The sequence below is a fragment of the Mesoplodon bidens genome (genome assembly GCF_964165515.1).
Source record: "Mesoplodon bidens genome assembly, chromosome: 12".
NCBI classification, from domain to species: domain Eukaryota; kingdom Metazoa; phylum Chordata; class Mammalia; order Artiodactyla; family Ziphiidae; genus Mesoplodon; species Mesoplodon bidens.
The window spans coordinates 42424347-42441804 of record NC_138168.1 but is presented as its reverse complement, the minus strand read 5'-3'; the positions used below and the strand labels follow the sequence as shown (position 1 = coordinate 42441804).

Here is a 17458-nt window from a genome sequence, read left to right as displayed (position 1 = left end):
GTCTCTACTGTGAGGCAGGCACACCTCTAACAAGAAGTGGTTTTCTTTCTTCCTTTGTTACTTTTTGTAACAAAAAGAGTAGCTTTTTGTTACTCTACTATCTTTGTTATCTGTTCCTTAATATTATACAGTTTAACCATTTTTGGAACACATTATTATAGCTCTTTTATTAGACCTCTTATTTCTTTGTATACCTCTTAGTATATAAGTGTTGAAGAAATAGAATTTGAGAGAATATGGAAAGATGCCATAACTGTCATTTGAGGATTTGAAATACTTATAGGATAGGGTTAAGGAAGAGAAACTAGTTAATAGTTGTGGAAAGATAGGATGATGCAGTAGGAACTGCAGTTAGCCATAGAAGCCATAATGTGAGAAGGCTATAGAGCTGGGTTGCACAGAGTTCACTTATTCAATCCTAATTTCCATGAAATTGTAAAGCTATTAGAATATTCGTGTTTACTGTTGATCTATTGTAGCTCTGGAGCAGAATTTTGCAGGCCAAGTTTGTCCCCCCAAAATTCAACTTACAGACTTTTCAGAATATTATTTTAAATTAGTGATATATCTATAATAGCTAATTTCCCAGGACTACATAGTATCTGACATATATTTAAATTGAGTTGAAATATTACTTTAGATTTGCTACACCTCTTGTTTGTCCACCAAGCTACCCCCATATTTCTCTTTGACTACCACAAAAGCCTTCTAACCGGTCTCCTCATATCCACTTTGTCGCCCCCACCCCAAACAGACACCTAAGTCATTTTTCCACATTGATGATAGAAGTTTTTCTTTTTTTTTTTTCTTTTTTTGTATTTTTTAAAAAATATCTGATTACATGACCAGATGCTTAAGTTACTGTGGTGGCTTCACATTGCTCTTTGGATAAAGAGCTAACATCCAATCATGGCCTGTTTGACCTGTGTGGTCTGGTCTCTGTCTGCCTCTAGCCTCATTTTGTACAGTGTACTCAGCCTTGCATGTGCTCATTCTTGTGCTGTGGAGACACTCCCCTTACCTATTCTCTTCCCACACCCCTCTTTCACATCTTCCTTTGGGTGTCAACTCGGTCATCATTTCCTAAGGAAGCCTCTGACTTTCCCTGCTAGGCTAGTTCCCAGTTGTAAGCTCTCACAGCATCATCTCTCTTTTTCCTTTGTGGCATTTACTACTATTGTAATTTTACATTTATTTGTCATTCTTTCATTATTACCAGTCCCTTCCACTAGGTTGTAAGCTTCACAAGCTCCGTGCCTGGTTTTGCTCACCATGACATCTATGCCAAGCACTGTGCCTGATGTATGGAAGGTTTTCGGTCTGCATTAGTTGAATGAATGATAAAGGTTTTTGGGTTTTTTTTTTTAATATATATTAGTGAAAGGAAAACAATTCTGTAGAATTTTAGTGATAAAGATTACAAGATACTAAATATTGCTTTCGCTTATGACACTTAGATGATGTTAACGAATTCTCCCAATTTTTATACTTATTATACATATTGTAGAGTATTAGATAATTAAATGTAGTAAAGTGAGATAATAAAGAATCACAGAGTAAGAGAAAAACCCAGATGTTGAATAGTCCAGGCCTCCCTCTAATGTGTTGTATCAGAGGCTGTGCAGCCTTTTTTTTTTTTTGCGGTACACGGGCCTCTCACTGCTGTGGCCTCTCCCGCCGCGGAGCACAGGCTCCAGACGCGCAGGCCCAGCGGCCATGGCTCACGGGCCCAGCCGCTCCGCGGCATGTGGGATCTTCCCGGACCGGGGCACGAACCCGCGCCCCCTGCATCGGCAGGCGGACTCCCAACCACTGTGCCACCAAGGAAGCCCATGTGCAGCTTCTTAAACATCTTTATTCTCAAGGGACTCAGCATCAACAGAGACTCCTGTGTTTTTTAATTTCTTCATGTCGAGCCAAAATTCACCAGCTATATTTTCTGTCTATTAGTGTCAGTCTCTAAAGTAATACTTACCAGGTCTATCGCCTATCCTTATGGTACCCTTTCAGATGAGCAGACAGTCATCATGTGCTCCTCTAGCTTTAATTCTCCCAACCCTGCTCTTCACACACTGTATTCCTGCCCTATTGATTCTGGAGACAGCTGTGTCCTCCTCTTTCTCCTCCAAACTTTCACACATACTGTCTCCTCTCTAGAACACTCTTTTTTCACTTCCCCTCCTTGCTTCAGCTCCCCTGACTACTTCGTCTCATCCTTTAGGTCTCAGGGAGGTCCCTTTCACCACTCCTTCACCCCTGCTTATGTTAGTTGCCCTTTCTCTGTGCCTATGTTAGTTGCCCTTGTTCATCTCCTAAAGTAGCTCATGCCATATTTTATTATTATTTTAAATCCAGACTGTATTATCCACAAGGAGGGAGACCACAGCTCACCATTGCTCACCATCATGTCCTCCACTCTCTGTTTAGCACTGTACCTGACATGTAGTAAGCATTTACTACATTTTTGACTGCATAAATTTGAGAACACCAACTTTACTGTTCTCCAAGCTAGCATTAATTTTTTTTTTTTTTTTGGTCAGCCAAGCATGTGGCAGTATATGATTTCACCATCTTCTGGATATGCTCCAGCTTGTCAGTATTTCTCCTTAAGAGAGGCACTCAGAATAAATCATAGTGTTCCAGGTGAAGTATGACCTGGACTGTATGAAACATTAACTCTGCAAGTTTAGAATCCTAGGGACTATTTATGCTCAGGAGCAAAATTTCTTATTTTTGTTGTGAGCTAGTTTTTGAGCTGTGAACATTATCGAATTATCTTTGTACTTTTTTTTTAAGGGTGTTAATGAAGTGAATTTAAAGACGTGGTGTTTTGGAAACCTTTAATTTACTCAAGCTGTTAATCTGTTCTCTGGGTTGTTAACTACTGTCTTGTGTGAAAATTGATGGGTAGAAGGTATGCTTTTCTGACTGCTCTCTTGATTTCTGGAAACTGGTCTACTATAGTTTCTTTTCCTGACCTTTTCAGTAATGCATTCTGAAAGTGGCCAGTGTTTCAGTGATACATGATGTTTCGGGGTCATGGTTGGAAGAATTCCTTAACTTTTGTTATGTTGGGGGGTAGAAAAGGAAACAGTATTTATAGGAAATTATATATGCTGGTAGTGGGTAAGACTTTGAGAGACAGAAGGAGAAACAGTAAAAGAAAAAGAAAATATAAGAGTTGAGAAAAAAATAGATGACGAAAAAGTAATAAGGAGAGGGACTTCCCTGGTGGCGCAGTGGTTAAGAATCTGCCTGCCGATGCAGGGGACACGGGTTCGAGCCCTGGTCCGGGAAGATCCCACATGCCGCGGAGCAGCTAAGCCCATGCATCACAACTACTGAGCCTGCGTGCCTAGAACTCGTGCTCTGCAACAAGAGAAGCCACCGCAGTGAGAAGCCCGCGCACCACAACAAAGAGTAACCCCCGCTCGCCACAACTAGAGAGAAATCCTGCGCACAGCAATGAAGACCCAATGCAGCCTAAATAAATAAATAAATAAATTTTTAAAAAAGTAATAAGGAGAGAGACGTAGTTTTCTGATCACCTTGTCACCTTCCATGTGCTTCCACAGTGGTTTATGCTTCACTCATGTTGTCTGTTCCATACAATGACTACAGAAAGCAGATGTTGTTAATCTCATTTTACGGAAGAGGTGACAGTCTGAGTCATACAGCTAATAAACAGCAGAAGGATTTTTCACACCTGGTTCTAAAGCGGTCACTCTTCTACTGACTTAGCAAATAGTTGGTGCATGAGGTGAAGCAGATGGAGAGTCACTCTAGCATAATGGGTAAGCATGTATATAGACTCTAGGGCCAAGTGGCCTGGGTTCAAATCCTGGCTCTATCAAGGCTCTACTGTCTGTGGTACCTTGAACAAGTTGCTTGATCTCTCTGTGTGCCTCATTCTCCTCATCTGTAAAATCAACGTAATTGTGGTACCTTCCTCATAGAGTTGTTGTGAATTAATTTAATTAATATATAGTAAATAATTAATATATAGTAATATATAGCAAAATGCTTAGAATGGTCCCTGGCATATATAAAGTCCTATGTAAGGATTTGTTGTTGCTGCTGCCGCTGTTGTATTTTGATGATGATGATGATGATAATGATGAGGTTATGTGTCCTCTGTGAAAGATCCCCTCTCTGAGAAATTTGAGGAAGATGTTGTCAGAACTGTTGCCAGGACTATTTCTTCAGCGTGACTTGGCCAGCTGTCAGAGTTCTTACCCTCATATCCTTCATTAGAGGATATGAGTTCTTACCTTCATATCCTTCATTCCTAACCAGGCTCAACCCCCCAAACACACAGCCACACACACATCCTCACCTTCCTCTTTTCCCTTTCTAGAATTAGGAGCCAATTCAGAGCTTCTCTTTAATATTATTATTATTTACCTCAGGTAACACATAAATAAGGGTCTAGTAGCGTAAGTTAAAATCTGTAATTCAAAGCAAAAAATTTGGAGAGTGCTCCCATTTTACATTTTCTTCTTCCAAAATAGGGTGCTTCGCAGCCTCCCAACAGTTCAGGTCTGTAGGATTTAAGTAGATTGTTACATAATAATACAGAGCTTTGGACATCTCTGGTGATTATTTGTTTCTACTATAATATAGCTTAATTACCTTAAATTAACGGATATTAGAACTTTGTAAAAATCATTAACCCCTCTAACTTGCTGAAGGTCACTTACTAGATTAAGGAGAAAATATAAGTAGAGAAAGAGCTGTAACTGTTGTCTTGCAGAGAGCCTGAAGATCTGTCTTATTTTGAAACTATTGAAAGAGCAAGAAGGGACCCTTTTAAAAATTTATTTGGAGGCATGAAGGGTGAAAATTTTCTTAAGTAATGGACTGACTCATTAATTCTGGCTATGTTAGCTTACTTAATTTAAATTAATTTGTTGTTCAGAATTCACCCAAGGAAGTCTTAATAATTCAGTGAAGTATTAAAATACAAAATTTTACTGTTTTTAGAAACAGAGTCACAGATTTGGAAAGCAAACTTATGGTTACCAAGGGGGAAAGGTGGGGAGGGATAAATTGGGAGATTGGGGTCAACATATACACGCTACAAGAACCTATTGTATAGCACAGGGAAGTCTACTCAGTACTCTGTAATGACCTATATGGGAATAGAACCTAAAAAAAGTGGATGTATGTATACGTATAACTGATTCACTTTGCTGTACAGCAGAAACAAACACAGCATTGTAAATCAACTATACTTCAATACAAATTAATAAAAAAATTTTTACTGTTTTCACCACATTCAAGAATTCTATTTATATGTTATTTATGTATACTTTGGTGTAACCTATTTGATTAATGCTCATGAACATTGTTCTAAATATTAATTTATTATAATATGTTACCCATAGTTTTCTGTCTTTTCTTTTTTTAATGATGCCATTTAGTTCTTGTATGACGACCATTTGCAATACTTAAACAAACATATAATCTTAGAAAGTATTACTGACCTTAGTTGTAGTAGAAATTATAAAAATTCAATCCTCATAGCAAAAAAATATTACATTCTATGTAAAAGACTAACATTGTCTAGAATGATTATTCTTTGCATAAAAAATAAGAAATGGCAAGATATTTGCCCATGGCATTCATTTCCATTTTACTTCTCAAATAAATTTTCTACCTGTGAAGACAGAAACCATTTTTTACCACTTCCCCTTACCAGCATCATCGCCACATAATACCACTTCATCCAAGCCATACGATTTGTATTTCACCTGCTGTCAGCTACCACAGAACAGTTTAAAACTATGGGTTCCTCTCATTATCAGAGCAAATGGTTAAGCTTGCGTGGTAGGGTATAGACAGTGGGAAAACCCAGAAAGAGGAGGAAGCCAAATCATTAGGCCTCACAATTTTGATATTGTCACTTTCAAAACCAGCCATGGGTTTCTCTAGTTGTTTCCTGAACTTGTTGCTTCCTCCTGTTAACTCTTTTTTCCACCAATCCTATTTCTTTTCAACAAGTCCCATCGTCTGATTTTGAAAGCATGGGTGTATTTGCAGCAATTCTCTAATTTGATCTGACTGATTTTGTGAGGGTGTATTAATTCTCTTCTTTCTTTACTTGTTGGCAGGGGCCTTGTACACGACAGCCAGAATAACCTCCAGTTGAGGGGCTTGGTGGTGCTACTTATTTCTAAGGCAGCTGGGCCCAGCAGTGTGAATGCTTCATGTCAGAGCTATGACATGGTCAGTGGTATCTATTCATGGTAAGAAGAAATTTTGACATTGCTCTCTAAAGCATGTTTTCTTACAATGGTCAGTAGAAATCACTGTTTAGTTTTTTGTCATTCTCTGATTCAAAGATAGATTAAAATATTTTGTAAAGTTAAAACATGGATTTTTGTTATTCTTAACAAATCTAATGGCTTAGCTGCTTTGTATGTAACTCTGGTGAATTTTGTGTCTAATATTTCTCATTTCTGCCTTGAGCATTTAAACTTTCCTATTGAACACTACCCTCCTGCCCCATCATGGTATCATTGTATTTCTGTAGAGAACTCTATGTCATTTAGTCCAGGATTCATGATTTTTAAACCTACTCAATATGATAACTTTGTTGTGTATATAATGATGCAACTACCATTTTAGGAGATGTCTACTTTAGTGCTATATCATTTATTTTACTTTGCTTATTTTTATGGTGAAGAGGTTTTTATTAAAGTGACTGGAATAAGAAACTTTTACATCTCACACATTTAGATTAAAAAATAAATTTATGAGTACGTATCAGTCATTTTTTGCTGCATATAAAACAAACTTTAAATTTTCAGTTTTGCTTTTTTAAATGACTGCATGTTTTTTAGTAATAATATATCAGATCTTAGCAGTATACTTGGCACTGTGTTAAAAGCCTGTATGGAAGTAATAGTCTGCAAGTGGACTTGGGCACCTGAAATTAAAACCACCCAGAAACACGGGCGACAGGAAAATTTTCCTCACAAAAAGAAGTATTTCTAGAAACTTCGGCTTACGGTTAATATATCTTTTATTTATTTACTCTAAAAACAAATCCACATCTTAGATTTTTAAAAAATTCCTGGTAGTCTTATCCATAAATGTTTTTTTTCTTCTGTAATATTTAAGGATGACTAGCTTGCCTGCTATGAAGTCCAGTGACCTTCTTCATTAACAAGCAAGCAAAGATTATCACTGTTGGGTTACAAATGGCCTCTCCTCTAGCCAGGGTAATTTTGCAGAGCTTTTACCATTGATCCACGTAAGTGTCTTCACTAGAAGAAATATCTTAGGATCATTTTCAGTTCCTGTTCACTCTGAGATAATTTATATTTATTTAGTGCTTTGTAGGTTACTGATCATTTTAATGACAGTTATCCCATTTGACCCTTACAACAATTCCATAGGTAAGAATTGTCATTATACTTATTTTACTCTTGAGAAAACTGAGTTTCAGAAACCTTGAGATGTTTTTCAAGATGACATGACTAGTAAATGAGGAAAAGTTCAGGCTCTAACTATAGTTCTCTTTCTTCCAAATCTCATGTTTTGTTTTGGTTTTTTCCTTCTTAATTTTATTCGGCTTTTCTAGTCTGATTCAAAAAATTTATTTCACTTGTAGATTAGACTAGCCATTAAATTAGTATACCAAAAAAGGTCTTCCCTTAAGTATGCCTAGGAAAACTTATGAATGGACAGTAACTTGGCAAATCTTCAATGCATCTATCTACATCCTTCCCCAACCTGTTTGAATTGGAGCTCAAAATTTTACCCTGTAAATTTTGTAGAAAAGCTGTTGGCTGAGTTCAGTTGAAATAATTAGAGAAAATACATAAACATCTGCAATGAATACCAATAACCTGTTAGTCCCTGGAAAGGAATTAGACCTCACATCACCTTGTAACCATGTATCTCTGTTTCCTGTTTGGAACTCCATTGATTTTTCAGTCTCTGACTTTAACCGTTTTATTGGTCAGTCATCTGCTCTTTCTTTAAATTTATTTATTTATTCTTGGCTGAGTTGGGTCTTCGTTGCTGTGCGTGGGTTTTCTCTAGTTGCAGCGAGCGGGGGCTACTCTTTGTTGCAGTGTGCGGGCCTCTCATTGTGGTGGCTTGTCTTTGTTGTGGAGCACAGGCTCTATGTGCACAGGCTTCAGTCGTTGTGGGATGTGGGCTCAGTAGTTGTGGCGCACGGGCTTAGTTGCCCCGCGGCATGTGGGATCTTCCCGGACCGGGGCTCGAACCCATGTTCCCTGCATTGGCAGGTGGATTCTTAACCACTGTACCACCAGGGAAGTCCATGGTCAGTCATCTGCTCTTGCATTTGGGTAGCCATACACGCCTCTAATGAATACCAGCTATGGTTTACTATCACTAATCCTAAAATAACACTTGGAAGTATTCAACACATGATAGGTGTTCAGTAAATATTTATTGCATAAATGAATAGTCCCCATTTTATAGAAAAAGAAACTAATGCTGAGATTAAGACTTGTCAAAAATCCTCTAGGTAGAAAGTGATGGAGTTAGAATTTAAATCTAAAGTGTATTTCTTTCTACTATGCAGATGCTGTTATCTTTATTGTATGTACACAGTGCACTGTGTTGTGACCTCGTGTTTCCAATTTCTTATTTAGCCTCTAAGAAATAGCTGCATCGCCTTCTGATCCTTTACAGGAACATAATGCATTTGGTAGATGGTGGTTGTAATATGAGCAATTGTAAAAGAACTCTGCAAAAGAGTAGGTGGTACATTATGAATATAAAATTTTTCCAAATGGCATAAATGGGTTTCATACCCAAGTGTATAGAATCCACAGTTACATTTAGGGAATAATCCTGGCTGTTTTTCTGTAATCAAACTTTATCTAGGAAGTCATTGGTGATGCTTGGGTGTTCTACACACTGGCTAATGTGAAAATGTGATTTGGCATACTACTACGAGAAACCATTCATTTGTTTCTCTACCCCTGAAGTCATTTGTTTGGCTCCTGCTAGCTTAATTGTTCAAGTGTAACTTTTGCTGGAGGCTTGTATCTATAATGCCACAGTGAATTATTTAACATTTGAGGGAAGTACTGTTTTGGGAGCTTTTAAATTCACCTCTTAACTACTGGGATTTACATTGTTGGTGTTTTTCTCTCATAAACTTGACTTTGATGTCAGTTAATGGAACCTGAGTAAATTACCTAAGGGAACAAAAGTGAGTTAGGTGACCTCTTTTATTTGGCCTAAGGATATAACTGCTGGATATATCTTGTAGATGTGTCTCGTGAACTTATCACATAATGGCCAAGAGAGGCAGAATTTAGGCTAAAATGTAATAACTGCATTTTGAAAAACAGGTGAGTCACATTTATAAAAATGCACTGTAAACATCTACCATAACCTTTTTCAAACAAGACCATGGACTTTAGGTTTATTCCACCAACCCTGACTTTAAAAGTTGGTTACAAAGGTGATCAGGCAAAAAAAAGTATTACTAAATTTACAAGCATCCCTAGCCACAACTGGGAAAATGTTTATAACTTATTCTTTTTTTTTTTAATATTTATTTATTTATTTTTGGCTGTGTTGGGTCTTCGTTTCCGTGCGAGGGCTTTCTCTAGTTGTGGCAAGTGGGGGCCACTCTTCATTGCGGTGCGCGGGCCTTTCACTATCGCAGCCTCTCTTGTTATGGAGCACAAGCTCCAGACGCGCAGGCTCAGTAGTTGTGGCGCACGGGCTTAATTGCTCCGTGGCATGTGGGATCTTCCCAGACCAGGGCTCGAACCCGTGTCCCCTGCGTTGGCAGGCAGATTCTCAACCACTGCGCCACCAGGGAAGCCCATAACTTATTCTTAATGATAGGATGTTTATATTTTGTGTACAAAAGATAGATCATGTAATATATAATACATAGCATAACAAAGTATAGACTTCTCTAGTGTTATATGATTATTACATTTAAAGAAATGCAGGTGAATTTTGTGACTAATGGTTCAATTTTCTCAGTTGGTTTAGGAAGAACTGACTCAAATATTTCTCATCTAACTAGCAATTATAAACAGACCACAAATTTTCACTCTACCTTCATTCCCTGAAATTTCCTACCACCTCTTGTTAACTGTATTAGAAGCGATTAAAACGTTTGCCAAGCACATTTTCTTTTCTTTTCTTCCTGAGTATTCAGCGAGACTGCATTTCCCAGCCTTCCTTTGCAGTTGGCTGGGCTGTATGAACGAGATCTAGCCAATAAAATATAAGCATAAATGAAATTTACAATTTCCTGACCATAAAAATCTTATATTTGCAGTATACCTTAAGCAGGTGATTTTGGAAGTGACCAATTCAAGATGAAAGGTACCTACACCCCTTGGAGGAGAGCCACCTGTCCATCAGGAATATCCATGTTGACTTGATGTGTGAGAGGAAAAATCTATTTGTTCAACCACTTAAACTTTAGGGTTTATCTGTTAATAACCGTGGCACCTTAATTAATATTTTGCTGTTTCTGTCACCCAGTTATCCCAGTGAATTTGGTAATCCTTGGTTACTCCCACTCTTTTATCTTCTGTGTCTAATAAACCAACAACTCACAAGTTTCTCCAGGTCTCTTTTTCTTTCAGTTAACTTTCCACTCTCCCATTACAGGTCTTTGTTACTTCATGTTTATTTATTTATTTTATTTTGCAAGAATTATTTATTTATTTATTTATTTTTGGCTGCGTTGGGTCTTCATTGCCACACACGGGCTTTCTCTAGTTGCGGCGAGCGGGGGCTACTCTTCATTGCAGTGTGCGGGCTTCCCATTGCGGTGGCTTTTCCTGTTGCAGGGCACGGGCTCTAGGTGCGCAGGCTTCAATAGTTGTGGCGCACAGGCTTAGTTGCTCCACGGCATGTGGGATCTTCCCGGACCAGGGCTCGAACCCATGTCCCCTGCATTGGCAGGCAGATTCTTAATTGCTGCACCACCAGGGAAGCTCTACTTCATGTTTAGATTTTAGCAATAGTTGTCTGTTGGGTCTCTGTGTCTGTTCATGTTTCTCCTTCAATTTTTTCCTATTGGGTCTTGTTAAATTGAACATCCTGCTTTGATCACTCATTAAACAAACTCTTATTAAGCAATTACTCTGTGGTGTTCCAGGCACTATGCTTAGTGCAGGAGATACAAGCTGAATACTGTATGGTATTTACCCTCTGTGACCTTATTATCATCAAGCCAGGGAACATACAAGTTTACAAACAACTGTAATATGATGCTATAGATACTGTAAGTAAAGTATAAACAATTCTTTGGAGCAATTAAATATGTTGGGAGAGGAAAGGAGAAAATTTCAGAAAAAGAGACCATTTGAACTTCACAAAATAGGGAATTTATAAGTGGGTTTTGAAGGTAACTAGGAGGTTGTCAGTTGGAGGAAAGCAGGTAGTCAAGGGGTTTGGTAAAAGGTGGTTGCATTCTAGGCAAAGGAAGTAACGAACAGACTGACCAAAGACATGTGGTCTGGTGCATAGTACGTAGCAGGACTCACAGAGTGCCAACACTGTAGTGGGCACTCAGTACATAATTGTTATATGAATGTATGAATTTACATAATAGAGACCAGGTTCATGTATATAGATGTTATGGATTGAATTGTCTCCCCCCTAAAATTCATATGTTGAAGTCCTAACCCCTCGTTCTCACAATGTGGCCTTATTTGGAGATAGGGTCTTTATTGATGTAATCAAGTTAAAATGAGGGTTATTAGAATGGACCCTAATTTAGTGTCCTTATTTTAAAAATGGGGAAATTTGGACACAAACATGCATATACCAGCAGCACACCCTGTGAACATGAAAATGGTTTTTTTCAAGCCAAGGAGAGGGATCTAGAACAAGTTCTTTCCTCATAGTGCTGGCAAACTAATGTATTACAGAATACTGATGAGGAGATGGTGTAGAAAAGAAAGGTTGAAGTTGAATTGTGAAAGGCCTAAGGAATTAGAGCTATATCCTGGAGAAACAGTGGGGAGCCATCCAAGAGGCAGCAGAATAGACTTGGAATCTGGAAACAGACTATATCACCTATTAGCTGTGCCTCAGATTTCAGCTCTCACATTTCAGAGAATGGTTTTAAGAATTAAATGAGTGAATAGAGTAATGCATAGCATAGTAAGCATTCTCTAAGTGTTTATTCTTATTCATAGCTATTATAAAGGTCTTTAAGCAAAGGAGTCACATTAATATATCTGTGCTATAGAATGTAATTAGTTGAGAAGATAACCCAGAGAGTTGAGGTCCAAGAGGTAGAGAGAACCAGCCAAGGAGTTATTGAAGTAGTCTAGGTGATTGCTGAGAGCGAAAACAGAGACCTGGAGAGGTTAAGGAGTCTTTACCTAAAACAAGAGGTTAGCAGTTGGCCAAGCCAGACTCAGACACAGACTCATTAGGTCCTTTGATCTCATGCCATTTTCTACCAACATTTCCCAATTTGTGCTTCATCTGGGATGAAGGTTTTACTAGGTCGTCAGTGGGACGAAAGGTCCTGTGGTCAGAGAAATTTGGGCATGCCAACAGATTGCTTCATTTCAGAAATCTGAAGAATTGTTAGGTATATGTGGCATGCATCACGAATCTTTAAGAAGAGATATTGTTTCCCAGTTATTTTACTATAAAACCCTGTAACCCTTTTAATCTTTGCCAATCTGACAGGGGGAAACTATGATTGTTTTTTTTTTTGACTGTCAACAGTACATCTTGTAGAATGCTGCAAAACAGTTTGGTAAATGTTATTTTATGTTAGGGTACCTAACTTTGAACCCTAATGGGGACTCCGTGAGGCAGAAATAACAGAGTCACCAACCAGAAAACTGAGCCTCAAAAAGATGAAGTAACTTTCTGAGATCCCACATTAAGTGATCAAGTAGGGGAAGAAGTATATCATGTTGGTTATAAATTGCCTTAGTTTAAATCTATCACTTATTTGCTATGTGACCCCAGACAAGTTAGGTCACCTCTCTGTACCTCATAGGTTTGTTGAGTGGATTAAAGAAGGTAATATGAATAAAACACTTAGAACAGTGCCTTGTGTGTAGACTGCACTTAACAAGTGTTGTCTATTATTGTTATTCCAGACCCCTGTCATGCTGCTTTATGTCCTTTATCAGATTTCTTACATGCTACCACCTTCTTCTTGCCCACCGTTCTCTGTCTCTGTTTGCTAGAGATAAATTGTGATAAGTAGAACATGCAAGAATGAAAAAGTATTAAATGAGTCAGGGGTAAAGTGATTGTTATTTTCGCCTTTTAGATGGTCTGTTGGCTTGGGTACATGTGGGTATTGGCGAATTTTAAAGCATGCCAAGTCTATTTGTAAAACAAGTACTTTTATCTTACTACTTATTTGGCTTCTGAGTGGCAGGTGGGTGAGCTGATGAATAGGAATAAAATTACAGACTGATCTTTTTCTGTATTTATATGTAGTGCTGATAAAAGAAGACTCTATGCTATATGTGCCATTAAACACAGTTCAGATGATCTGTTTTCTTCATATTAGCCCAGCATTCAGCATGTTCCTAGCACATGGATGACAGTCAATGACTATTTGGTTACAGCTGAATAATAATATCTATTATTATTGTTGTTATTATTATTTAATCTTGAAGCAAGGAAGTCCTTTCTAAAATGTTTCAACATTCTGGACCTATAAACAAAAAGATTAACACATTTGACTTCATTAAAAAAGAATTCTTCAATGGAAAAGAATTCCCATAAAGTCCAAAGATAAGTGCCAAAATTATAAAAATATTTGCAGCATACATGACAAGGGGCCGAGTTTTAATAAAAAAAATCAGTTGGAGATCTTATGAATCAGGAAGAAGATAGTACAACACAGACATGGACAGAAGACATGAACAGGCTATTCAGTGAAGAAAACTCATAGATGGTTAGTAAACAAAAGGGGGAAAAGGCTGGACCTCATCATACAGGGCAAATTTTTAAAAAACCATAGTTTCCCCCTGTCAGATTGTCAAAGATTAAAAAGTTTGATACTCAGCATTTCTTGGTGAGGAAGAGGCACTTGAATGTTTTGTTAGTGGGGATGTTAATAGGTATAGTTGCTTAGAGAACAATTTGGTAATAGCAGTAAATTTTATTTTAATCCAGCTACCCTTTGATTTAGCAAAACTGTGTACTGATGTATTAGCATAAGTGCTCAAAGATGTATGTATAAGAATGCTCTTTGCAGTATACTTTGCAAGAACAACAGCAACAAAGGACACAACCAAAGTGTCCACCAAGAGGGCACACGTTATGTTGTTGATGCAGGGGAGTATCAATGGATCGTTTAAAAGAATTAAGGAGAATTGGTATGTGCTGATCTGGAAAGAGCTCAAGGAACATGTAAGAAAAGCAAGACTGAGAAACGTATTATAGTTTGATCCTCTTGGGGCTTGACTGAGTGGGCAGTGGATTTTTATTTGCATGAAAAATATCTCAAAGGAGACACAAAGAGCTGGTAATAGTGGTCACCTCTGGGGAGCGGCAGCTGTGGAGGGAAACGGGAAGAAAGACTTTGTTCATTCTTTGTCCTCTTCAGTGGGCTGAATTATTTTTAATTTATACATGTTTATTTATGTACTTCTTAAAAATTAGTAAAAATTTTTGTTGAGTGTTGGTAGTTAGCTTAGAAATTCTATCCTACTATTAAAATGAGGGCCTTAGAGGCCCTGAGCTGACTTAAACTTTTATCTTTTGCCCTCTTTGACAGGGTCAGATATCCTATGAAAATGCATAAACTCTAGATGTTTTTTAAATAAAGAAAGCAGGAGTGAAGCAAAATGCTATCTTTTGATTAACTTTCTTAGGTTTACCATCCATGTTAAAATGGGCACTATCAATTTCTTGGTAACTGTGCTAATTCTAACTCAGTGTATCATTCAATTGATTAAGATTAAATTAATGACTAAGGTTAAACATGCTAAGGTGATTGTTGGGCTTAAAGGACTAATCAGAAAAAAGACATTATAAATATAACTAAGTTAATGTAGAAAACATCTTATAATCAAATTACTGACCTTAACATTACTTTCTCCTCTAAGTGAAAATTGGTCAGGCTTGGTGTGCTGTTAGAGGAAGTGGTGGTGGAATACTCAGAGACCTATATAATTTACAAAGACAAGTGGAGAATATAAAAGCTGTGAAAGAGGCAAGTCTTTTTTTTTTTTTAATCTTTAAATTTAGGGAATTGGACTAGGTCTTAGCTGCAAATTTATGGTTCATAATTTATCATTTTTAATGTGGTACTAATTAGCTTCTGATGACTTCTAATTATAGTAACAATAGGCTGTGACTATCAATCCTCACCTTCACACTGCATATTAGAATTTGTCTGGCACTTAAAAATGCCAAACAGAATTAACAAACCATATTTCCCTTGGTGATTGACCAAATCAGAAAACACCATAAGAAATGACACTTAAGTAGGAACGTGTTGATTATATTATTGATTTAGGGCCCAGTTTTATTAATGTGAAATAGTTAATATTGAAATAGATAGCATTTTAAAAGTTATGGTTATTATTATTTTTTAAGATGGCATGTGTAGGGGACTTCCCCAGTGGTCCAGTGATAAAGAATCCGCCTTCCAATGCAGGGGACGTGGGTTCGATCCCTGGTCCCACATGCTGCAGAGCAACTAAGCCTGCACACCACAACTACTGAGCTCACGCACCTCATCAGGAGAGCCCACGTGCTGCAGAGCCCACACTCTCTAGAGCCCGCACGCCACAACTAGAGAGAGAAAACCCACACACCACAACTAGAGAGAAGCCCAAGAGCTGCAATGAAGAGCCCATGCACTACAGTGAAAGAAAAGATGCTGCATGCCTCATCAAAGATCCCGCATGCTGCAACTAAAACCCAATGCAGCCAAAAAAAAGATGGCATGTGTAAATGCATAGGAAGAAGTCTGGAAGAAACTTCACCCACCTGATGATACCTATGGTTGGAGGAAGTGGGGAGGGGGAATTGTTTGGAAATAGGTATAGGGGATAGTCAAAGGGAACTTTATTTGTAATATTTCTTTTTTTAAATAAAGAAAATCCAATTAAAATAAACTTGAAAATTAAAAGAAAGTTATATTTCATACTTATAAAGCAATAACAACCTATTTAAGAAATGTATCTTTTTGTACTACAAGAACCTCGAAAATGAGGAATTGACAGTGATTTAAAATGATTCTGCTGGGCTTCCCTGGTGGCGCAGTGGTTAAGAATCTGCCTGCCAATGCAGGGGACACGGGTTCAAGCCCTGGTCTGGGAAGATCCCACATGACGCAGAGCAACTAAGCCTGTGCGCCACAACTACTGAGCCTGCGTTCTAGAGCCCACGAGCCACAACTGCTGAAGCCCACGTACCTAGAGCCCATGCTCTGCAACAAGAGAAGCCACTGCAGTGAGAAGCCTGCGTACCACGACGAAGAGTCGCCCCCACTCATTGCAACTAGAGAAAGCCTGCGCGCAGCAACGAAGACCCAATGCAGCCAAAAATTAATTAATTAATTAATTAATTTTTTAAAAAGCAACATGAAGACTTTAAAAAAATAAATAAATAAAATGATTATGCTGAATAATTGAATTCAGAGTAGGCTATTGAAGATAATTTCCTAAAGATATCTCAGCTCCTGTTCAGAGAGATCCCAAGAGATGAAAGCATGTGCAGTTTGATTACATATTCCTATTGATTGTGTTCCATTTACAACAAGAAAAATAAACTCCAGGTACAAATCTAGCAGCATTACTAATTCATTACAACCAGTACTTATTTTCTTCATTAACTTTTTATTGTTATTTTTCAACCTACACAGCATGCACAAATGCAGCAATTATATGTTGAGTAAGAAAGGGGAAGACTCTTTATGTTGCATGTACTGTACATCAGAAGTCTTTACTTTACCAGAGCTGTTGGAAAAACACAAAATAGGAACAGCCTCTTACAAAACAAGTATAATTCACCACAAAAAGTAGGTGGGCTCAGTTACTAATCTACTCAGCGGAGAGTTAATCGTATATAAATATCTTGGTACAGATTAGCCTGCCTGACTATATCACAACAAAAAACAAGCTACATAAATTGTTTTGTCAATAGTGAAAAAGTTTAAATCTTTTCCTTAAAGAAGGGCTATACGTTGACTAGTAAGAAGCCACAGTCAAAGGCATTGTCCAATGTCTAATTCTGAATTTTAAACTGTGCTTAATTCTTGACATTTACTGTAGTAAAATGTTAGTTCTATTAGAAGAATTGCAGTCATTTAAAATGTTTAATGACAGAGTTTGCTTAATAGCTTCTTGACGTAATGTTATATCCTTTGAACCCAAACTCAAGGCACCCCGAGTGGTAAACAGTGTGAAATAAAAGAGACTTGGGTAAAGGGCCAGAGATCTGAGTTCTTGTCTCAAATCTGTAACTGATTGGTTATTTGATCTTAAGCAAGTCA

The 17458-nt window shown here is 37.8% G+C and overlaps 1 protein-coding gene across 5 annotated transcripts in view; it reads left to right on the top strand.

Annotated features, from left to right (window-relative positions):
* The window catches only part of PDSS2 (decaprenyl diphosphate synthase subunit 2), a 270988-nt gene that overhangs the window by 97675 nt on the left and 155855 nt on the right, over positions 1–17458 (top strand). For 4 of the 5 annotated variants that reach the window (XR_014017210.1, XR_014017211.1, XM_081250994.1 and 1 more), the window contains exon 2: positions 6114–6248. The exons of the other annotated variant lie outside the window; for it this stretch is intronic. Coding sequence is in view for 2 of the 4 variants with exons in the window: in XM_081250994.1 (XP_081107120.1) it covers positions 6114–6248 (135 nt within the window). In the remaining 2 variants the exon portion in view is untranslated. The remainder of the gene's footprint in view (positions 1–6113; positions 6249–17458) is intronic. 5 annotated transcript variants of the gene reach the window in all.